Source organism: Vicugna pacos, chromosome 34 (genome assembly GCF_048564905.1).
Source record: "Vicugna pacos chromosome 34, VicPac4, whole genome shotgun sequence".
Classification (NCBI taxonomy): Eukaryota; Metazoa; Chordata; class Mammalia; order Artiodactyla; family Camelidae; genus Vicugna; species Vicugna pacos.
In genome coordinates this window covers 9682891-9707412 of record NC_133020.1, presented here as the reverse complement: position 1 = coordinate 9707412, position 24522 = coordinate 9682891, and the positions used below count along the sequence as shown (strand labels likewise).

General features: G+C 39.5%; 1 protein-coding gene across 2 annotated transcripts in view; it reads left to right on the top strand.

The window, feature by feature from the left end:
- The window catches only part of PDE3A (phosphodiesterase 3A), a 285788-nt gene that overhangs the window by 9343 nt on the left and 251923 nt on the right, over positions 1-24522 (top strand). The window contains exon 1 of one of the 2 annotated variants that reach the window (XM_006199915.4): positions 2468-6120. The exons of the other annotated variant lie outside the window; for it this stretch is intronic. Coding sequence (XP_006199977.2) covers positions 5161-6120 — 960 coding nt within the window. The 5' untranslated portion in view covers positions 2468-5160. Of the gene's footprint in view, positions 1-2467; positions 6121-24522 lie in introns of those variants that run through there. 2 annotated transcript variants of the gene reach the window in all.

The window sequence follows — 24522 nt, the reverse complement described above, 5'->3', positions numbered from 1 at the left end:
TCTGTTCTCATCTTGATTTTTCTCTTCAGGGTTTTTAGACTAGTTCACACTTGTATATCCAAAGCTGTTACTTAAATTCTTCGGGAATTAAAAAGGGGCAGCACTCCACAGAGTGGGGAGGGAGGTGATGCATTCCCAAATACAAGTTTTCTACCTTTTTTCCCTGACTAGATGTGGAATAAGTATTAACAAGGTCTGTCTTTCCAAAATGTTTGATTTTTTAAACTTAAATCCAATCCCTAAAGTAGTGCTAATTGCAGTAGTTGGAGGCTAGGTCATGGATTATGATGTGAGCTATGACTCTTTAGGCAGTAACTGATATTCAGACATCTCCTAATTCTGGATTTTTCAGCTGACTTGCTAACCAGATGCATATATTTAAATGGCTTTTTCCCTGTGCCTGCCAGAAAACTGCTATAGATTATGGACATTTCAGCTGAGAAGCAATGCAGGGTTTTCAAAACTTTGACTGTTCCCTATTTCTCTGATAAATGAGTGATTCATCGAGCAATTTTTGTTTTTTAAAGCAACTTTCTGTGAAAAATGCTGTTTGCATGACTTTGCCTATCAGTCCAATTGGGCAACTGGACCTTCAGTTTAGATTTTAAGGCATCTGTCCATCTGAACAATCATACGTTAAAATATATGGAGAGTGTCTTTCACAATAACAATGAACAGGAAAACAAATCAACGAATGAGACCATTTTGTATAGTGATAAGTGCTACAAATATAGTGAAACGGGGGTAGCGTGTGTGCACATGGAGTCCCGAGACTTTTTGATAAGATATGTTGGAAAAAAGCCTTTCTGAACAGGTAACATTTGAGGTGAGAACTGATGGGGCAGAAGGAGCCAGCTATGAGAAGATCTGTAGATTCCAAGGTCCTGAGTTGACATGATAAAGAGCAGAAAAATGGCTTGAGGGGTGAGAGATGCTCTCTCCATCAGAAGCCGCTAGCCACGTGAGGCTATTAAAATTTAAATGAAAATAAAATAAAATCCAAAAACTGAGTTCCACAGTGGCACTAGCTATATTTCAAGGGCGCAACAGCCACACGTGGCTAATGGTTGCCGTATTTGATGTGCAGAGGACGTCTCCATCCTCCATCGGTTGGAAGAGCTTTCCAATGGGCAGTGTTGCATGAGTGAAGTAGGAGGCTTGGCATAGGATGAATGGTCACAGAGAGTGTCTTGGAAAGATCATAAAGATCCTTGCAGGCTGTTGTGGGGGCTTTGATTCTGCAAGTACCCTGGGAAGCCTTTGGATGCACAGAAGCAGGGAGTGACGTCATTGGACTGACATTTTTGAATGATTGCTCTGGCTACCGTGTAGAAAATGAGTAGTAGGAGGGCAACAGCAGTTAGCGAAGTATCACAGTTGTGCTCGCAGGGAAGATGCGGGGTCTTTGGCTGGTTATTGTAAGAGGAACAGTGAAAAGCAGGTGGGTTCAGGGTATATTTTAGAGAAAGAATCAAGTGGACTTGCTAATAGACTGGAAGGCAGAGCAAGGTAAACAGAGGAAGGAATGGAGGGTGATACCCTCTTTGGGGGCCTGAGTAACTAGGTAGGTGGCTATGTTTTGTTTTGTGGTGGGGAAGGACCGAGGAGAAATAGATTGAGTGTGTAGGGGTTGGTGTTGGAAGAGAGGTGAGGGAGCTGCAAGTTAAGTGTTGTGTTTTGGATGCATCACATTTTAGATACCCATTGGATATACCTGCGTAGAGGTCAAGCGGATAGCAGAAAATGAGTGAACTCCTACTGTGGGCTGTAAACGTTTCGAATTTAACATCATTCCCTTAATCATAACCGTAGTTGGCAAAGTGTAAACAGTATGCAGTGGGGTTCATTTCTGAATTCTCTTCACAAAGTACTAGGGAAAACACGTTCCCTGGATTTGGCCAAGTGAAGAGCTTTTTCAAGGCAAATTTGAGTTTTTCTTTCCATTTTCCATATTCTGTTTTTCTTTGTGTACCACATTTTCCTAGTCCTTTGGCTCTGTTGTCACTTTCTTGAATTAGAACTCATCACTGTCTGCAGAAAACGGGGAGTTTATATTTTTCTGTGATTGCTCAATGTCCACTGGACGTATTGGGACTGACTTCATTTAATACGTTCCGCCCAGTGTTGGTCACTTCTTTCGGTTAGTACCCCTGCAGCTTTCAGTGTCTGTCTAATGAGTATTTGGTTGTTTTTCATTTCTCCAGGTTCTGGATGGTAATGCCAGTAAGGTGTGGAATCGATCTTCTTTCCTTTCAGGGGACAAATAGCTTTCTGGTTGCGATGTTTGTTGAGAATTAGGAGAAACCAGGACATTGCCTCTGTAATACTATTGAATCCCTGGAGAATGTCATTGTTTAACCTACAGACCTAGTGTTTTTGTTTTGCTGCCATTAACAAATGCCATTCTTATATTTTTTGGTCACAGTGTTGCTTTAATAACAACGTTCCATCTCTTTAGTTCAGTTTTGATAGTGATTTATTGGGTTTTTTTCCTAAACAACTGAGATCATTATGGGAGTAGGGTACAGAGAAACTGGAAACGTTCTGAAATTCTTCACTATTCCTTCCTAACCTTGATACATGCCCAGATTTGCACCATTTTTCATTTTAATATTCTGTTTTTGATGCCAGTGGATATTAGCACGATATTCCAATCAAGACTTTTCACTCTGCAGTGCTTCAGGTAGGCTCTGGCATATGAATCATATGTGGAAAAAGGAAACTCAGGAAAGTATGTGTGCGTGCTAGGGGGCTCATTTGTCTTTGGCAAAGGCATTGCTGCTCCTGTTCCCTTAATTATTAAACAGATGGTGCTCACTGCCGCTGACTAGCTGCCCAACGTGTCTTCCATGTGGTAGCATGGTTCTGGGCATCTGATGGAGAGGAGCTGTATCATCATAGCTCCTCACATCCATTTATGTCATAATGTTAACATTAATACCTGCCATGAACGAGAGCAGGCTGTTTCCCATGAAGCTAAGCTTAACACTTAAGCCATTTCCTCCCCTACCCCCCATGAATTAATTTTATCTCAAATATCTCCTTTGCCTTTTCTTTGTTGCTTCATCTCCACACACAAAATACAGTGGCATCTTGAGCCAATCATCCAAATACTCCAGGCTGTAAATACACTTTAACCTGGAATGTCAAGATAATGAAGACAAAATTGGATTATTATTAATATTATTAGTGAGGGCAAACAACATCTAAGGTAGTCATATTAAAAGTGAACAAGAGTGGACTATCATGTTCCTGTGTTGGGTGTAAAAAGAAACTGGCTCCCAACATCGATGGACTTTAAAAAGTCCATTGAACAGATACTGAATTATGTTTTCATAATCTGCGCAGAAAGTTAGCTTTAAAAATTTTCTTTTAGTTTCTCAAATACTACATTATTAGAGTACATGAAATGTGTACCTTGTAAACATTAATAACTAGGGTCCTGATTTTTTTCTCATAAGCTTTATTCACGGGAGACATAGTATTTCAAAAGCATAGACTGTCTTCTAAGATCTTTAGTGTTAACCTACTTGTCCTCACCACCCCTCCCTTGAGATTTTTTTATATTACTTTCTGTTTGACTGGGCTTCCCAGCTTTGTAAACCTTGAGGCTAGGGTCCCTTAATTAGTGTAATTTACCATCCACCGTCAACAGCTGTTGACTAATATTCATACATTGTTGTTAAGTAAAAATTTTTTTTAAAATGCTCTCCCCTCCCCCTTCTCTTTAATGCTGTTATAGGCTAGGTAACTTGTTGAGATTCTCCGTTATTTGGACCGACAGGAAAAGCTTGGGTTCTCTGAAAACAGACCATCGAGCAGAAGCAGTCAAGGCCTTAAAATAATGCCACCTGAAACTGATTTGCTGTTCTACCTGACTTGGGAACCTTTAAGCATCTTTGAATTACTCAGATAGCAGATGTGGCTGTCATTTTTAATGACAGTGAGAAGTCTGTTGGCTCCTATCGCCTGCCAAATCTCCCAGCACAATCCGTTTTTTCAAAGTTCTGGACAGCTCAGCCAGAGGGCCAGTCGAAGACCCTCGCCCCCCACCGCCACCCCGGGCTGTGGAGAGCTGGGCGGTGGACGGGTCTCCGCAACCCCTTCCCCACCGGCCGGGCTCCGGCGAGAGGAGGACCGGAGCTGAGAGCAGCGCCTCCCCCGGGGGAGGGGCGGGAGCTGGGCTGCGAGAGCTTTACTAGGGAGTTGCCTTAAAGAAAGCAAGCGGGATTGCAGATCGCTCCAGCTGCTTGGTTTTTTTTTTTAAACACAGTTTTAACCAGTCGTCTCCCCTCGCTTCCCTTCTGCAAAACTGCAGATCGCCACCAACCTCGCACCAAAAAGAAGGGGGAAAAAAGAGCAAATCTCCATCTCCCTTCTCACCCTCCCTTTCCTCTCACCCTCCCTTCCTCTCCAGCTCGCTCGCCCTCCCTCCCTTGTCTTGCGGCAGCCTTTCGTCTCTCGGATTGTGTCTCTCTCCGACGGGACTTAACAACTTGGTTATTTCTTAGCCCCTTTTCCATTTTTTCCACCCTTTGCCATGAACTGGACCGACAGACGCAGGGGTGGCTGTGCTTTCTGCCCCAGGGAATGGCGGTTCGCTTCCTGGGGCCGTGCCGGGGAGGATCGGCCGAGGAGAAAGAAAGAGTGATAGAGAAAGAGCCGCAGGAAGGAAGAGAAGGGGGACCTCCGTCGGCCGCGGGGACCCGCGCGCAGCAGCGCCGCGCCAAGCTGCGCCCGGGATGGCCCCGAGCTCGCCCTGCGCCCCCAGCTCCTCCAGCGGCTGCGGCCCCCGTGCGCCGGCCGCCTCGGGCAATCTTTAAAATCCTGAAGTAGGAAGAGACCCCGGAGGACCGAAGTCGGGGGTGGGGGTGGAGCGGAGAATTTTGAAAAGCTTTTCCAAGAGAGAAAAGAGGAAGTCTGATCGTTTCTGCCTGTGATAGCTTGCCACTTGAAGGCGTCTCTTTGGAGCATCTAGTTTTCTCCAGGAGTTATTCGAAAGCTGAAACTTTAAGGGCTCGCGGGCCTGGGAGAAGGAGGGATTCCGAGGGTGGGATTGGGAGGAGGGCGAGCGAGCCGGCGGGCGTGGGTGCGTGTCTGTGTGGGTGGCGGGGCGGGGGCGTCGGGGGGACCTCCAGGACTCCGTGAAGACGGCGCACCATGGCAGTGCCGGGCGAGGCCGCCAGAATCAGGGCCCAGCCCAGCCCCGGGGAGGCGAGGGCGGCCCCCGCGGCGGGCCCGGACTGCCACTGTCGCGCGGGCCCCGCATCGCCCCGGGACTCGGGCTGCCGCGGCTGCTGGGGCGACCTGGTGCTGCAGCCGCTCCGGCGCTCCCGGAAACTTTCCTCTGCGCTGTGCGCGGGCTCCCTGTCCTTTCTGCTGGCGCTGCTGGTGAGGCTGGTCCGCGGGGAGATCGGCTGTGACCTGGAACGGAGGAAGGAGGTGGCGGCGGAGGAGGAGGAGGAAGCTGCCCCGGGAGCAGAAGGGGGCGTCTTCCCGGGGCCTCGGGGAGGTGCTCCCGGGGGCGGCGCGCCGCTCGGCCCCTGGCTGCAGCCCTCCGCGCTGCTCTTCAGTCTCCTGTGTGCCTTCTTCTGGATGGGCTTGTACCTCCTGCGCGCAGGGGTGCGCCTGCCTCTGGCCGTCGCGCTGCTGGCCGCCTGCTGCGGGGGGGAAGCGCTCGTCCAGATTGGGCTGGGCGTCGGGGAGGATCATTTACTCTCGCTCCCCGCCGCGGGGGTGGTGCTCAGCTGCTTGGCCGCCGCGACATGGCTGGTGCTGAGGCTGAGGCTGGGCGTCCTCATGATCGCCTTGACTAGCGCGGTCAGGACCGTGTCCCTCATTTCCTTAGAGAGGTTCAAGGTCGCCTGGAGACCTTACCTGGCATACTTGGCCGGCGTGCTTGGGATCCTCCTGGCCAGGTACGTGGAGCAAATCTTGACGCAGTCCGCGGGGGCGGCTCCGAGGGAGCATTTCGGGTCCCAGCTGATCGCTGGGACCAAGGAAGATATCCCAGTGTTTAAGAGGAGGCGGCGGTCCAGCTCCGTGGTGTCCGCCGAGATGTCCGGCTGCAGCAGCAAGTCCCATCGGAGGACCTCCCTGCCCTGCATCCCGAGGGAACAGGTAAGCACCCGCAGCCCCTCTCTCTCGCCTCGGGAAAACTTGAAACCCTTGGGATCCGTCACAAAGTGGAGGGAATTCGAGCGCTGGGAACTGAAGGAAAGAGAGCCTAGAAAAGTGCTCGAACTTCAGACTTAGTTGGAAAACTAGCGAGTTTTTCTCCCCCTGTCACACAGTATTTTATAAACTGAACAATAGGAACGCGAGTAAGTCATAAAACTAGATGGCATTTGCAGGGTCTTCCCCAGCTGGGCCAACTTTTTAGATCTGCTACACCTGGCGTCTGGCTTCCCTACACTTTTAAGTGCCCTCATGCTTTCCTCCTTTAGCAGAAATGTTCGAATTAAGTTTTTTCAATTTTCTTTTTAGTAATGTGATTTTTTTTAAACACGTGAATTTTGCTAGATTTCTTTCTGTTTCTTCGTATAAAATCTCTTCTGAAGTGACAAGTAAACGTTTATGGGAGTCAGTAAAAATATTCTAGAGTAAAAGCAAGGAAAGCTTGAAGGGGAGGTACTGATACACACTTGATGGTTCTGCAGTAAGTTTTACTTGACCTTTTAATGCATTTGGTGGGGCCCAGTTTGTTTTTAAATGTAACTTGGGGACATAGGTTATTACATGCAAATATATTTTGTATTAAATAATCATTAAGCTGCAATTTGGGGAACAATATGTCTGAATTTCAGAATTTGTCAAAATCGTGGACTACGCTGTTAGTGTCAACTAAAAAAATTCTCTTGAATCTCTACATAGGTGAATATTTAGAAATTCATATGGATTTATACAGGAAATATTAATTCAGGAGAATATTTCTAAGTTGCTGGTGTTATAAATCTTTCAGAGAGGAGGTGGAGGAATCTAGAATTGTGAGTGACGTTATCCTAGATAAGAGTTTACTGAATTTTGGAGACCAATCTCCTTCTTATCATTAAGTGTTTTGAGATTGTGGCATATAGTTGCTATAAAGGGCATAAATGAACAAGTCCCAACTTTAAATGCAAATTGTTTCTGAAAAGGAGTACCCAAGTGTTCATTTCTCTACTCCAAATGTGTTTGACACTTGGTTGGGGGTGTGTAGAGAGCTGGTTATGTCCAGCGAGTGGAAATTTACACCATTTAAATTTTTGCCTACCTGTGGTGCTATTCGGACAACTTTAGGGAGAAAATCTCCTAAAACATAGAAAGCTTTTTCTTTTTAGGTTATTCTGTGGATAATCATCTGGGTATTTCTAAGGAATAGCAGTCACCATATGGTGTGGTGGCCAGTTTGTTTCTGAAATGGAGTTGATTACACAGACTGGTTGTTTGATATTATTTAGCAGAATGGATGACAGCATCATAGCCTCAGTGTTTATTTTAAAACAAATGTACTTATTTAGCTTCTCGTTTAGATAAAGCAAATATTTCTTCGGTTTGAGCTTACTCTTAAGAGTGAATGAAGTTAAAAACAGGCTGCTGACTGATGATGCTCAGTTTTGGTAGAAATTTGGAAATCACCAGAATAAAGTGAGCTGTCTATTAAGGGTCCAATTAGAGGGAAAAAACACAGTTTAATTTCTTTTCAAATTTACCAGAGAAAATATCTTTTAAATGAAAACACTGCTAGTTTAAAAATGTTTAGAACACACTCTTCTTTAACTTACAGGGAAATGTGATATGATTGTTGCAAAATTGAACCTTAATTTCTAAGGCAATCCTGTGATTAAATCATACCTAACTTGACTCTAAAATTAATATCATTTAGCCCGTGGGATTAAATTTCTGAAATTTCATACTAACATTTGAAAGTTAAGGAGTTAAGGGTGGATTTAAGGTAAGTGTTCAGGTGAATTAACTAGCAGTGTTAATGAACGCGTAGATTTTTATTGGTTTTCTCTGGTTTGAATTGATAAATGGAGGATTTGAATCATCTGTGCGTTTATAAGAAAATAACTGAGCATTGCATTTTTAAATGTTTCGCTGATTAAGACTGTTGACAATGTATATTTGCAATCTATCATGGTCAGTTGCTTTTTTTTAAAGGCTGTGTTTATGAAGATGATTTCTAAAGTGAGAGGCTATCTCTGATGGTTGATGGAAAAACAAGGTTACATTTAGCAGAAATTTAGATACTTGAAGTTTTAATGAGGGCTTGAGTGAGTGTGTGAGTGTTACTTAAGACTAGTTTTTATACGTGACCCATTAAAGTTGTTGCTGAGCATAATTGTGTGGGGGGGGTGGGAATTAACAAGGACTAGTATCTTACAAGACAGGGCAATATCTCATACGTTAGTTTAACTGTGTGAAAAGTTCAGGAGCTATATAGTCAATGGCTTATCTGTTTTATCACAAGGAAACAAACTTCTGATTAAGGGTGCAAAGTGTACCACTGTCATCTGCATACTTTATGAAGTCAAGAATCAAAATAATTATAAAACCACCATGTATACCACTGCCCTAAATGCTACCTGATTAGAAGTTTTTTTTTTTTTTAAAGAACATCTCCTCTCAAGACAATACTCAGGCAACAAGTGAATTTTAAATAGAGGTGTAAGGACATAAAGCACAGAGAGTCTGGCAGAGGCCTCTTGAGAATTCATTTGGACCTTGCTCCTTGTGAGGTTTAAAGGTGAGAGAATTTCAGCCTTTTCTTCTCCACGTGAATGACAGTGGCCACTTGCTTAGGAACACTCTCTTTAATGACTCAATTCTAAAAGGTCAAGGAGAAGAGGTGATAAAATTTTCATAAGGCCAACCAAATGACCTATATATTTCCCTCCCTCCTGCCCTTCCTTCCTTCCTGAACCATAATTAAAAGAAGAGATTGGCTGTTACATATAGAATTCAGTTTTGCAGCATAGATAGTAAAGACGGCTTCAACCAAAGAAAGGAGACATGGATCCTAGTGGTCAGTCACAGAGTGAATCGGCCACTGGGTGCATGTTTGGGATGCAAGTGAAATTAATCTACTCTCATTAAAGAACAGACCGAGTTTGCGACATTTGCCTGGCTTTTAGTTCAGTCCTACCGGCCCGGTATCTTCAAGATTTTGTAGATCAGTGTGTCAAACTGTACTTTTTTTTTAGTTGGCAGTGTTAAGGCAGATGTTTCCATCAAGGTGTATGTGTCTTTCCCAAGGGGGGCTGTTCACATCCCAGGGCAGGTATGTGTCTGTCAAGTTACCACTGTCCCCTCTGAACGCTAAGGTCCTTAGAATTTATTGAATTATTAGATATTATGAATGATGAGCAAATATGTTATTTTTCAACAAAATTTCAACTAAGCAATTCTGACTACTTGGAAATTGTATTTGAAGGGGTGTCTCTCTCACTTCTCTACACAACAAAGAACACACTTGGCCAGTTAGTCCCCTCTGATTATTTGTGACCACCTTGCACATTCATTTTTGACAGATTCCAAACCAACACCATTTTATTTTACATACACAAGAAAAGAATTTAATATTCTGGCCTATGGTTGCACATAAACACAAGCCATACACCTCTCACCATTCATGCATCGGTACCACTTCCTGACAGAATTCTTTATGATGGGTTCAATATCCGTCAGAAAGGTACAGCCATAGACTGCACATTGTGTAATTAAAAATCAAAATTATTTCCCATGCCTAATTCCCTACAGCTCTTCATTAAATACCTTTAGCAAAAATAGATTTTTGTAGGCGTATAATAATTTTGGTAGGAGTCTGGTGATTAGTTATCAAAAGTAGAATCAAGTTTTTCATTGCTGTTGGAAGAAAAATGTTTTCCAGCAAAAAAGGCCAATGACAAAAACAAAACAAAAATAGGAAAAATAGGTATAGTTTTCAATGGTCTACCTTCTTACATCTTTAGTAAAAACATAATTTACTTGCATTTACAGTGCAAATATAAAATACAGAAGTATGTCTTCTGAAAATATAGAGTATAATGTACTTTAAATTCCTAAACACATTTCAGCGCAACATATTTCTCAAATTGAATAAATTTCAGAAACGATCATGGGTTCTTTATTCAGTTGTAGCTTCCATCATATTTTAGTAGTATAACTCAGCTTCCAGAGATACAAAGAACAATATTGATTATTTATGACCTGCTGACAGAAATAAAATGAATTAATGCCAACTTCTGAAAACACTAAAAAGGGAAAACACGATTTTCTTCTCCCTCGGGAAAGGTGAGGGAGAAGAAATTTTTTTTCTGTGTAGGGAACAAAATTGTGATTTTACTTTGTGAATACAGATATTTAAAGCATACTGAAAAACTGTTTTAACTGACAGAAATAGTCAGTGAATCTATATAAATTTACAGAGGTGGGAAGGAGTCAAACAGGAATTTTACTCTTTCTGTATTGAGTTGAAAGTGTAAAAAAGTTAAAACTGTAGAGCTGAAAGAAATGCTGTGTATGCTGAGCTGTCGTGTTAATTAAATAAACAAGCAGAACAGTGACTCTGTGTATGAAATACATTTTGAAAAGCCAGGGGAGAGGGGGGTGCAGTCAGGCCAGGGTGAGTGACACTGGCATGAAAAAACATTCGTTTTATCTGTAGTGACATTTGTGTGAATTTGTTGTATTCTATTAGGAAATACAGCTCTGAGCAGAATCTCTTCAGGACTTTGGGTCCATAAAGGCTTTATCAAATTTCACTTCCCTTCTTTTTAAAATAAGTTCCCTTTTATTATGTTGAAGTAGGATATTTATGAGCTTCAAAATTAGGAATATGCCTATGTGTTGGATTTTTAAGGTTTTCAGTTAACATGGTTTGTGCCACCAGCAGCCCAGGAGACCCGATCCAGACTTCAGTGAAAACTTGTGTTATGTAATCTATCAAAAGAATGAGTTTATGTGGGGCTAAGGGGTAGAACTTGGATTTTTCAGAAAACCTTTTTGCATAGGGTGAGCTTCTTTAGCTTTGTGAGATGATGCATAATCCCACATGTTTCTGGTGGATTGTTTTAGTTGACCATGGGTCTCCTACCCCACGGAGTCTCTGCCTCCCTTTTCTCTTCTGGGTGTGATATTTATAATTGTATCTTTTAAAAAAAAGCCCTCAAATTTGTCTTTACTTTCTCCATTCATGTTATCAGTGAAACTCTATCAAGTAATTCAGAACGAACCTCAGAAAGTTCAGACACCATGTTCTTGGCACCTAAAGATGTGTTCTCTTAATATTCAAATGAACAATATTTCCTTTACATAGAAATTTAAATTCTTTTAGGAGTTACCAATATGTATAAACTTTTACTAGTGGAAGTATTTTTTTGGAAAAAAAATTGGGAGTATTTTTTAAAAGAATTCTTGTTTTTGTTTTCAGTAAGGCTATCCTAAGGCATTGTCTTAAATTTGCACTGCAAATGTCTGTTTGCCCTGTTGTCAACATAAAATACATGGGTTTGATCTCTGGGTGAAAAAAAATCTTAAAAGATGTGCATAAATTGTAGTTCAGAGAAAGCTCTGTCAGATAACAGTTGTCGAAAATCTTAGCTGGCTGTATGTGTTCACCAGGAATGTATAAAAGAAGATACTATCCTTAGCAGATAGTATTTCTGAAGGTCTTTGAGCTGTGAACCTATAACATGTTATGTTAACATACTTTGTGCATTAAGCCTTCTGCTAAAAACCCTACAAATTATGTACAGGTGTGATGTAGCACCTTGACTCTCCAGAGCCTAGAGTCTAGTTAGGTAATGAGACATCAACATAAGAAAATGGGAAATCACAGTAAGAAATTCCTGAGTAACCTCTTAGATCATTGTTGAAGGAATGCGTATAATAGTATAGAGCAGGATTTAAATCTAGCTCCAAGGTATTCATCTTTTCTCTGAAATTTTATGCAAAACTTCATCTGTTCATTTTTCTGGGGAAAAAGTGTCACAGATTTTCAGAAGGTCCTCAACACATGATGGTTAAACATAAATGTCTTAGACTTTGGGCAGGTTTATGCTTTGAAGACAAGGGAGAATTTTTTCTTTGGAATGGAAATTACTATACATTGATAGGACTTCTGAAATAAAAGTCAAAACGTTACAGAATTTAGGACACGTCATACACAAGGTAGCACAATGATTGTTTTTCTGTCTTGTGGTATATGACTATAAGTAGCCTGTTGCAGTGAGATCTTAACATGCTTAATTCTGTACAGGCTGCAGTTTGGAGACTAGAATTAGTCTGATTTTAGAGAGAAGGAAGCTGAGGGGGGGAGTCTGCTAAATGTATGTAGTCAGCCTGAGGCAAAACGTTGGCTTTTATCCAGTTCTCTCTTGGACTTGAATCTGCTGCTGGGGGAACCCAGCAGGAAAGGAGTCAGGCAGATCATTTCAAGTCTACGTATCATTTGTGGTTTTACACTCGGAGTCAACTAAATTCTCATTCAGAATCAGAAGACTGAGTAAAACCCATTGAGTGTTACAGGGAACACAAAACTCCTTTGAGCCCTTACAGTGAATTTTCTGGTCATCAGATAGCACTGGGCAGCCTTTGGAATATCTTCCTTAGGACTTTGTCCCATAAGTGAATGTTAGTTGCATCACAAGGTCTAACTTGTGGAGTCTTTTATCTCATCAGAGAAGAGTGTGCAATGATGGTTTAAATAGCAATTTTTGTTTTCATTTTTAGTTTTCCAATAAATTGATTTTAAAATGTTCAAGGTTTCCAAATTCCAGGCGGAAAGTAATATGCACGTCTGTAAAGCACTTCTTTGTTAGCAAAAACAGCTGGTGGTTTTTGTTCACCTAACTTATTTTGCACAGTTTTCTTAGGAATCCATTAGAATGTAAGTAAATAGGATGTAATATTAGAGAGGTCCTGAAGGATATGACCATTTAGAAGGTGGAAAGCTATTTGGAAAAAGTCACAAACTAAACTTCTGCCTGTTTTGATGAGAGCTGTCATTTATTACTGAGGAATTTGAATGGTTATTACAGATTTTGTGTTGCCAGTCCTGCTAACATAGTAGTAAAACAACTTCGGTGTATTCCTGAGAATATGAACAGTCCTAAGGAATACATGATGCCTGTTAGTGTGGGCGTGTGTACGTGCGTGCACGTGTGTGTACGTGTGTGCACGTATGTGTATGCCTGTGTATGGGTGACTTTTTTCCTCTGCCAGGAAATTGCTTTGGTTGCATCAATTCGGTGAAGAAACAGTGTCACCCAGTGGCTTTGATGAAAACAGCCCTGTAAACATTATAGATAAGCGCTGTCCAATAGAAATACAACAGGAGCCACACACTGAGTTTCATATTTTCCAGTAGCCTCATAAAAATTTAAAAATGTGAAATCCATGATTATCCTGTTTAATTATTCGTTTAATCCGTTGTCTCGGGTCAATATAGAATCAACATACAAAATCAAGATATGTTGCTTTCTGTTTTGTTGTGCTGAAGTCTAGATAGGTGGTGTGTGTTTTATGCTTACAGCAGGTCTCAGTTTGGTGTAGCCACGTTTCAAGTACTTGATAGACACGTGTGGCTAATGGCTACCTTTGAGACATTTTTTAAGAGGTGAAATACTTGAATACTAATGTCATCTCTTCCATTATACTGGAAAGTCCACGTAGATTTAATGAGAGCAGTTAATATACAGACATTCACATTTATACGTAATCTTGATAGCTCATTTTTGTACCACTCACTGCTCTGATACTTAGCGCATGTCTGTTTTCCCTCTTTTCTTCATTTCACATTATTGCATGTATTTTAAACTATGTTGATTTCAGTTGGAGGGGGAGTTGAACAGTCCCTCATAGAGAAGCATTTTGTTAACCTGATTTATAACACAGAATCAGAATTTCCAGCTGATGATGATTTCGCCCCCCAGAGTTTGATTCGTCCCAGGCAGGGCTGGTGTGTACAGTGCGAACACGTGGTCAGTCGTGTTCACGGTGATTAGTCTGTAGAGGGGTTATCTACCATCTCTTTAGAAATTGCTTGTGTTTATAATGTAGGTCGTTATCTCCGTAACTTAGGAAACTAAAGTGACAAACCTGCTAGTAGCTTTAATGCATGAAAATCATAACAGTATCTCTGAAGGGCTGATGGTTCCTCACCGTTGCTTATGTAAACCCCACTCTCGTGGATACACAAAGCGAAAACCGTTCCGTTCTGTGTATAGAGAGGATTGGAGATTTTAATAGTGCGGAATCTCTAAGCTAGGAGTTGAGATTAGATGGCTTTTGGTCTGTGATTTCAGGCTGCAGGGTGATCTCAGAAAAATGTACAGATGGAGAAGACTAATGTTTTTTTCTTCTTTTTTAAAATCAAAGTATCGTCAGTTTACAATGTTGTGTCAGTTTCTGGTGTACAGCACAGTGTTTCAGTCATACGTGAAAGACTTATTTTTTTAACATTTTTTATTGATTTATAATCATTTTACAATGTTGTGTCAAATTCCAGAGTAGAGCACAATTTTTCATTTATACATGAACATATATATATATTCATTGACACATTTTTTTCTCTGTGAGCTACCATAAGATCGTGTATATATTTCCCTTTGCTATACAGTATAATCTTGTTTATCGACTAACTTTTAAATGTCACTTTCCTTCCATCTCCTTTCCTCAACCTCTGTGAATTCATTAACTCTAGGCGTGGTTCCGATATTACTTGTAGAATTAATGGGAAAATGACTATATTTATATATGGCATGTTCCTTGATGTGCATAGATATATAGGATTATTTTTTAAAGTATTCATTTATTTTGTATATATTGCTTTTTATCTGTGTGTGATTTTTTTTTTTTTTTAGATGGAGGCACTGGGGATTGAACCCAGGACCTCGTGCATGCTAAGCATGTGCTCTGCCACTGAGCTATTACCCTCACTGCTGTGTGAGATGTTTATCATGACTTTTGATTTATAAATTGCACCCCTTTTTAAAGCATAGAAATATTATTTATCTTTGCATTAGAGAATAACAATAGTGAGATATGTAGATTTTCACATAGAATTTAGGAAATAATCTAAAAAGAACAAAAAGTAACAGAATCGTGATATACAAAGAAGCACATTTGTCTAAAAGAAATAATGTGGACTTAGTCTCACTCCTGGTGGAGCCGGCTTAATTTAGACTTCTTGAAGTAGTTAGCTGAGAAATAAAGTGACACAATAATCATAAATGTTATTTGACAGAGTTTGTATTTGAATGTAACTACTCATTTGCCCTAATTTTGAAATTGCTTTAAAATAATGTAGAGGTTGGTCTTGTAAATTTTCTTTTTTGGCCAGTCTTCTTTTCCAACAATGTACTCTCTATATGTGTGTATATGTGTGTGTGTGTGTGTGTGTTAATATTTTTTCCCAAGAAATGCATTTTATTTCATATTTTTGTCAGCCTATAGATTCTTCTCAGAGTGTGTTAAAAAAAAATAAGGAATCCCTTTCTATGTCCCACACCCAACAATCCCTTGTCAGAATATTGAAATAATTTTATGCAACATGCTTGTGGTTTTGATTCAATAGGATTTTAATAGAAATTTTCCATCTTCTGAAGTCAGTTTAAATAACTGAATATTTATGCTAGTCTGTGGCAAGTGTTTCCTCCTCTCCAGGTATAATCCTCTTAAAGAAACCTAGTGGAAGTCTGAAGTCACAGAAATATTACTTTGGGGGGAATGTTTTATTTTGTGGCAACCCATGTGGAATCAGTGTCCTTTGAACATTTTTAAACCAGCTTGAGTACAGATAAAGGAAATAGTTCTAGTTTTTTAAATTGAAATATAGTTGACTTACAGTGTTGTGTTAGTTTCAGGTGTACAGCAAAGTGATTCAGTTTCATATATATATATATTTGTCTTCAGGTTCTTTTCCATTATAGGTTATTACAAGATATTGAATATAATTCCCTGTGCTATACGGTAGGTCCTTGTTGTTTATCTGTTTTATATACAGTAGCTTGTGTCTGTTAATCCTAATATAGTTCTTATTTTTAAACTAAGAATTTTAGAGGATTCAATTAACAAATGCACTTAGGAAGTGCTCCTCAGGACGCAGTGCGAGTTGTGATAAGAAACATTCCCTTGTTCGGGAGTTAGTATTTTGGGTCCTGACTCAGCACCGGTTTCTGAGGAAGTTTGGAAAGGCAACCAGAGTTGCCTCGGCTACCTTGAAAATTTGCTTTCTAGGCTTAAGAACTGAAGAAGTCAGATTCACGTCACAACAGTTTTCATTATAGAAGGAATCAAACTTTTTAGCCTCCCTGACTCAGCCGTAAATATTTCCTTTAGAAAATTCCAGCCTGCTGCCTTGCTTGTTGTGGGTGCTGGTTGGTGGGATAAAAGGATGAAAAAGAAAGAAATGATTTTAGTCTGAAACACTTATCTCCCCAATCTCCTGAGATTGAGCTAGTGACTAAACCAATTTAAGTAAACTCTGGAGAGAGAAGAGAATAAATAGCTTATGAACTAGTCTAGGAACTTCCATTTTTAATCTATTTTTATTACTTAAAAGTATTCTCTGACATATGTCAGATAAGGGACTGCATTTACCTGGGCTCTTAGTGGTAGGAAAGCCCACCTACAGCATGAGTCCTAGATATTTATTTTTTAGCTCAGTTCCAACTGAAAATAACCAAAGCTATTACCACTGTGATCACCGTGTGTAAAACTTTAGAAAGAGCTCTGAAATAGAGTACATTTTTTTAGAGAAATAGAAATTCAAGTCTTTTTCACATTCAGCTAATAAATTAATTGAAGAAGAAGAATCTCACTCTGTTGCCATCACTTTCTACAAAGTGTTGGCTGGTGTTCAGCCACCACCTTTTTACCCTCTCTTGGTCTGTATTCTTATTAGACGTTCTTACTGAGTCGCTGTATTTTCTGCAGAGTCTAATGTAAATACTGTCTCTATGTTATCTTTCAGTTGCACCCAATTACAAAATATCTGACTTGGTAAAATTAGCTTACTTTTTTTTTTTTAACTTAAAATGTCATCCAACTGTACTGCTAGTCCGATTGTGCTGAATAATCTAGAAGTTTGGTAACATAAGTTCAGAGTCCAGAGGAAACTGAAAAATCACCAGTTCACAAGGTTTTATTGAATGACAAGTTTTTAGTTTATCCAGTCATTTTTTTCCTGATCCATCTAGTTTTTAATAGAACTTGTTAAAACAGAAAGTTTTAAGTTAAATAAGAATCTCTTGTGTCTGTAGTTTTAATATTTAATACAGATATTGTCATCTCCTCTCACTGAAATTAGAGGCTTCTCTTTTGAGTATGCTAAGCAGATTATCATGCCTTAAAATACACGAGGAGTATTATGTAGGAAAAAAAGTTATTTCCAACTTTCTCCTATGTGGACAAGTTTCTTCCAGTTTGTGGATGTAAAATGGTCTCATAGATAAGATTGTTTAGAATGGTTGCCATTACTGAAAACCTTCAGAGTTTAAGATATCTTTGAATATACTATTTTTAAAAAAAAATCTGAATGTTGTTTCTATTTGAAAGCATAAATTCCAAACTGAGAATTTAGTTATAAATAATTCATTTTTTGAAATAATCAAAATATATTCTTAAGATTAAATGAGCCATTTCTAAATTAATTTGACATTTTTATAAAAAAATTTAGAAGCAATACCTTTAACTCTGTCTTTTTTGGGACAGGAAGCTAACTGTATGTCTCTACCATCTTGAATAGAGTTGAATGCTGTCTGTTTTTACTCTCAATGATTTGTTTTTGTTACGACTGAAATTGTTTTTGCTAGATAAACAGGACCTACATTGTAGCAGTTATTAAGACAGTAGCCTCATTTTGTCCACTTCTTGTTCCTTTTGACTTGAATAATAATTGAATTGGCTCTTCTTAAGCCCTTTAGAGAATGACAATGGGAGCTTCTAAGTGTTTTCAGGGCTGTAAGCCATTAACTGTGAGAATTCAGTTGGGAACGTTGGGTCCAGATATAACTGAACACTGATTAAGTAGTTATCTAAAAAATCAAGTGGCATTCAGAAACGGAAACTGCCCATCATAAATGAGTGAAAGAAATTAATGCTAGTATTTTGCTTGTGCGGGGAGAAGACTAGATCAAAATCAAAATAAGGGTTCCTCAGTTTAAAACATAGATGTTCATTGTATGGTCTTTTGGAAACATACTGTTGTTGCACTTAAAATCTAGAACTCCTTATGATTTGGAAAGAGGAGACCCTGAGTGGGGCCGCTTCTGGATGCTGGGTAGGAAGTTCAGCCATGCACTGGCTCAAGACCTGTCCTTGGACCAAAAGCACTTACATTATTTTTCAGAGGTCATAATGCTGTTCATGAACTTTCCTGACATCTGTGACTTTCCAAGACATTGACTCTTATTTTTTAGTTCTATAGCACATTTATTACATTGAATTATAAATGGACCCTTATGGTAATCTTCTGTGAACTTTTACCTCTTATGTGACCAGATTGATTAGAAATGTCAGCAAGTAAATATATCTTATTTAAGATTGACTCTATTTCACATTGACTTTTTGTTGCTAAGTATTTCAATATGCCTGTGCTCTTACTTCTTTTTCCCTGGTGCTAACTAACCTTATATAATTATAATGTCCTGTTAATCAAACCATTGTTTATGAATTTTAATAGTAAATGTCTCTCATTCATAGATTAATAGATTTCCTTTGGTTGCTTTCAGAATTTGTGAGATCACTTGACCTCACCTTCTTTTGATTACACTATCTGGCACTTTCTAAATCGAGCTGCTCTGTGTTCTCAGTGCTATAGTTCTCAATTTTTGCTGTAAATAAAAATTATCTGGGAAGCCTATTAAAATGCAAATTCTGAGGTCCTATGGTCAAATATTCTGATTTAGATATGTGTAGAGTGGGGTCCAGAAATCTAAGGATGTAAGGAGCATTTTGGTTGCCTCAGCAGAGAAACACAGGGCTTCAAACTTTTGTCTACTAAGGGAGGGAGGGTATAGGTCAGTGGTAGAGCATGTGTTTAGCATGTACAATGTCCTGGGTTCAATCCCCAGTACTTCCATTAAAAAAAAAAAAAAACCAACACCTGATTATCCCCCCTCCCCCACACAAACTTTTGTCCACTAAAACTGGACAGAAAGTTTAGACTTTTGCAGTCTGATTAAGCAAATAGTTAAAAAGCACTTGGCTCAGTAGCATGGGGAAAACTGATATATTATTTATATACACATACATGCACATTCATACATACATACCCATAGAGAGAGAGATTATAGTTTATCAGCCTATGACGGTCAAAGTTTTTGCTTTGATTTCCCCATTGAGAATACCTCAGAGAAGTTACTTGACCACTCTGCAGGTCAATGTCTTCTGGGAAATAAGAGTGATAGTTTCTTTACCCATTTCATAGGCTGTTACGAGCTTAAATAAAAACAAATTGCTCTACAGATGTTAAGTAGAAAGAGTATATGCACTGGACTGAGACAAGCAAAGACTTTGTAGTATACGAGTTCCTTCAACTTTCTTAATCCCGTCTATCGACTTGAATAATCCTATCTATAACACAGGAATACTACGGCCTACTTCTTGAGCTGTGAAGATTAAATCAGTGGAATCGATGGCCATCGATTCTTGTCAAACATCCCTCCCCACTGAACAGGAGTAGTATCTATTCCTACCCATTAGGGCCCCATCATTGAAGATGGCAGGTAAATATCAGAAAAGACAGTGTGAAATAATGCAAACAATTTTGCACTTGATAAAAAAGAGAAAACAGAGTTGCAGGGTCTAGCAAAAGATGCAGGTCTTCTGAAGTTAATTAAGATGGTACTAGAGAGTTGCTTTAATTACAGTTGAAGAGCCCTGAGAGTCACATAGGTTAACGGTGAAAAGAGAAAAATGTGACAACGATGGTGACAGGTGCTTCAGAAGAAAATGATGTGAGTGAAAAAGGGTGAAGGAGAGGAGGATATTGAGGAAAATTGATGGAGTCTTTGAATGTGTTTGTGAAAATGGCTGATGACTGTTGACTCAGTTGTGCAGTTATGTGTCATATAACCCCATCGGAAACTTTATTTCTGCTCTTGCTGCTGTTACAATCTGTGCTTTGTTTTTGAAAAACAAAATGTTTTCTTTTTTTCCAGAATTGTTAGTTTAATTTTTTGTGGTAAAGTTCTCGTCATACCCTCCCTTTTTCTCGTTATTTGCCAATGAGATCATTATTCTCAAATAACAAGAACTTCCTGCTTACAATCTATGGAAAGGAGCTAGTTCACCACTATGGCCCTCAGTAGAAGATAGTGGTTGTTTATGTCATCATATAAGAATATTCCTCTAGCTGTTCCCTCTTCTTACCAGCTTCCACAGGACCTCGATACACAGACCACTTTTCTTCCAGATTTTCCCACCTATTGAGTGATTTTTCAGTCTAGAGTGAGGTGGTTGTTTTGGTTGGACTTCAGTGGGAGCAGGAATCCTGTGTCATCCCATTCTATCACTGTGGGTTTCCACTTAGACCTTCTGCCTGGGGTAGTCCTCTTATTCTCCAACTTGGTCATGGAAAGTTCTTTGGTTTTTCACTTCTTTGATGTAGGAGGAGATGTCAGAGAGGTGAGGGGGAAGACCAGCAGATCAACAGGCCTTGGAGGGGTCACTGCAAGACTGGTACTCCAAGAGGAATGGGGAGCCATCGAAGGAAGGGCTTTAAGTAGAGCAAGGATGTGATCAAACTTACAATCGATAGGCTCTGTGTGCTGAGTGAAAATAGGTGGTAGGATGGAAGAGGGGAGGTTAGAGGACTCGCCACCATCCAGGGAGGATGGGGAGTTGTACAAGAGGTAGTGTCTGTGGGAAAATTGTAAGGATATACGGAAAGTGATGCCAGCAAGGTTGGTACTGACTGGCTGATCTTTTGGAAGGTAGAGAGAGAGAGTTCCTTTAATGTTTTCTCTTTTATTTTGGGGCCTAATATTAAGTCATTTCTTGCTTTTAAAAAATCTGACTGGGTTGACTTTCTTTTTCTTCTTTTCAATTTTATCTCCTGCCTTTGCCTTCCAGAAGATGTACAAATTATGAAGAAAGCCATCATATTGCCTTCTGTTGCAGCTCTAATCAAGTATCTTAAACTCTTCGTAAAGTGTTAACATTTGTTGGACCAAATTAGAGCATTCGGTCAGATAAAAGTTAGCTTTGAAACTTTATTCTTACATAAATGTTTTTTAAATTTTAAAATCAATTTGAAGAAAATCAGTGTTTAAGACATTTAAGTGTCATTCTCCTCTCTCTTCAGCAGATACTTTTATAACTCATGCTCTAAAATCCTAAGCTCTAATATAGCAAAAAAAAAAAATTGGACTGTTCAAGAAAATGCAAGCCTTTCTCTTTTTATTAGTCTTTCAGTAGTCTGACAAATCCCATTTTTATCTAAAGGCATGTTGCCAGTGTTTCCCAGACCTTCCTATAGAGGAAATGCTTCTATTTTGTTTTCATATTAACTCAGATCATTTGTCAACCTACAGAACACTTCAGTGATAGGTGTTATATAAATATTTAAATTACGATAGCTTGATTGCACTGTTACTTTTCAGAGTTTGCTAACTCTACATAGTGGTTACTATCTGGTTATGAAATATTTCCCATACTGCTTGGGAGCAACAAAAGAGAAGGAATTTAAAAACCTGTGAAATGAAGAGTTTTTAAGTCACCTGGGAAAATACTTTGATGAATGGAGAAGGAAGTTGGGAAATAAAATGGAGGATGCAGGATGCTACACAACCAGATGCATAGCAGAGGAGAAAATTGTCAAAATGTTTGCTGTTGCTTGTGTGAGGGTATCGCAGGTGAATTTTATTTATTTTTCTATGTCTGATTTTCTAAGTTTTCAGCCCTGCATGCTTACTTTATAATCAGAAAAACATTTAAAACTTTATAAGGAAACTTCATTTTGTGTTGTTCCTCTGGATATGTTCCCAGGGTGCTCCTAGGACCACTTACCTAGTACTGGCTGTTGGACTTAGACGTGGAGATAGGAACTTCGGGGGCTTTTATGAACAGCACTATGCTCTTTAGTCCTGGGTAAAGCATGTTCAGAAGTAAAATCCTTCTGCATTCCCAAGTCTTCACCCAGACGGCTGGAAAGGCATGTTTCTTGTAAGATTGGAGGTTCAATGAGTATGTGATCCTGCAAATTGGGTCCCTGAAATTATTGATTGACATGTGCACAATTTTTGTAACTTCACCTGAAAGTATGGTTTTATGGAAAAATATACATAGATGTGTGCTGAAATGCATACACATGTATTGAAGCATGCTTCAATTTTTACAAAGGATTTTCGGCCTATTTTTGCTTAAAAGGTGGTAGCAGAACTAACACCGTGACTGTGATGTGTTGAGATGCAAGTGAAAGTGAATTATGTTCTATTAAGAAGCGATAATTCTTTTTGTTTGTTTGTTTTGGTGGGGGTAGGTTTATTGCATTTATTTATTTGTTTGATTTTAACGGAGGTGCTGGGGATTGAACCCAGAACCTCATGCATGCTAAGCACGCACTCTACCACTGAGCTACACCCTCCCCCTAAGAAGGGAAAATTCTTTATAAAACATACATAAAGAAAGTATTGAGCCTGCCTTGCTGATTATTAGGCCAGTAAGGCTCAACTTCAACTAATGATTGTTTTTCAAAGTAATAAACATTAAAAAAAAATTGTTTTTGGCCCGAAAGGATTCTGTGTACCAAAGTACTTACTAATACATAGTGTGATTTTTGTAATGGTTTATGCATAGTCCATAAATAAAATATAAGCATTTTAATTTTATAGTATTTTAAAATGTCATCCATAACTCCTATGCAGAAATATTATGAGTTCTTTCTGGATGTTGCTTTTCTGCAGCTGAGTTACTCTGTGTATAATATTGATTAATTTCCGTTTTGCTTGTCAGGGTTTTTTTTTATTATAATTCTTTGCATTTCCTGTCTAAGACTAAGGAACTTTGTGTATTTCCATTTAGTTTTGCTTGTTTCAATAAATGAATAGGAAAAGAAAGCAGTATTTCACAAATTAACTTCCACGTCTGGGATTATTAACATGTTTTCTTGTTTGAAGAACTATCAATTTCTGTGGAAATAATGTTGAGACTATTAAACCAGTTTATATAACTGTCTTGAAAAAATAATGAGCCTGGGGTCTTGCTTAACCTCTCCAAAATTTTTTGCCAGGAATAAATAGGATAGAATCACAGAAGGTAGTTAAACCGAAAAAAAAAAATAACCTTTACTGAAGTATTGCACCCTCTTTTTACTGTTCTGTCCCAGGAGAGTTAGCAGATTAGTACTGCCTGATTATGTTTGAGATGGTTAAGGCGACAGAAACTGGCAGGCATTTCTCTGTGGGTTGGTGGATGCTGGCGGGCGGGGGGTGGGAGTGTGGAGAGAGGGGTTGGCACTGGAGTTTGCATTTGGCAGGAGTCCGTATCTCTGCCTCACAGGTCAGAGATGCACTTTTTCCATAGAACCAGGGGTTATCCATTGCTGAGACACACTAATAAAAAAACTCTAACTCATCAATCAGAATGTCAGATTATTAATTTACACTGGGGAATTTAGCTGTAAGGAAGACCAGAATGCCAAACTGGTACGTGCTTCTTGTTCCTAGTGGGAAGGTCACCTTTAGCATGGTTAGCTCCTAGACTGGGAGCTCTCTGGCTTATGGGAGTTCTTCTTGGAAAACCTACACTCTTCAGGTGTTTTATTCCAGAACATTTGAAGAGTGGCCACAACCTGCTGGAGAGGGCGGGACTGTTGGGGGAGGGTTCTGAATGGACTGCCCTTGCCCACCCACCTGCAAGCCTATAATAAAGACACTACATTAACAAATGATTATAGTGCAAGTGATAAATGCTTTGAAATACAGAAAGTCCAGAAAGGTCACAGCTAAATTTATTGCTCGAATACCATCACCCTCTTAACGCGGATTTCTGGTAATATTCTTTCTTCCTTTCCTTTCCAACTTCTCTTTTTGATTTATGTTTAACTTTTTTCATGTGTTTATGTTAATAGTAAGCTAACTGTCATAAACTTTGGTACAATATAAAAATATATCTAAAAGAAAAGGATATCTTTCAAAGAATGTTTTGCTGTATTTCTGTTGTGGGCATGAGGTTCAGAGGGAAGGAAGGAGGGAGAGGATAAAACTGGTTTTGGAGCTGGATGCGAAGTGTGGAGCCATGCTGTGTTCCAGAAATGAGGAGTGGAACCAGTAGCCCAGCCTTTGCTGTGGGAGGAGAGGTGGGGTGTGGGACATCTTTAAGAGATTAAGGCGGGGGGAGGAGATAGCTCAGTGGTAGAGTGCCTGCCTATAGCATGCACAAGGTCCTGGGTTCAATCCCCAGTACCTCCACTTAAAAAATAAGTGAATAAATAAATCTAGTTACCTCTTCCCCTAAAAAAAAAAAAAATTTAAAAAAAAGAAAAGATAAGATGGATAAGTTGGGAGTGAGGAATGAGAAAGAGAAAGCATCCAG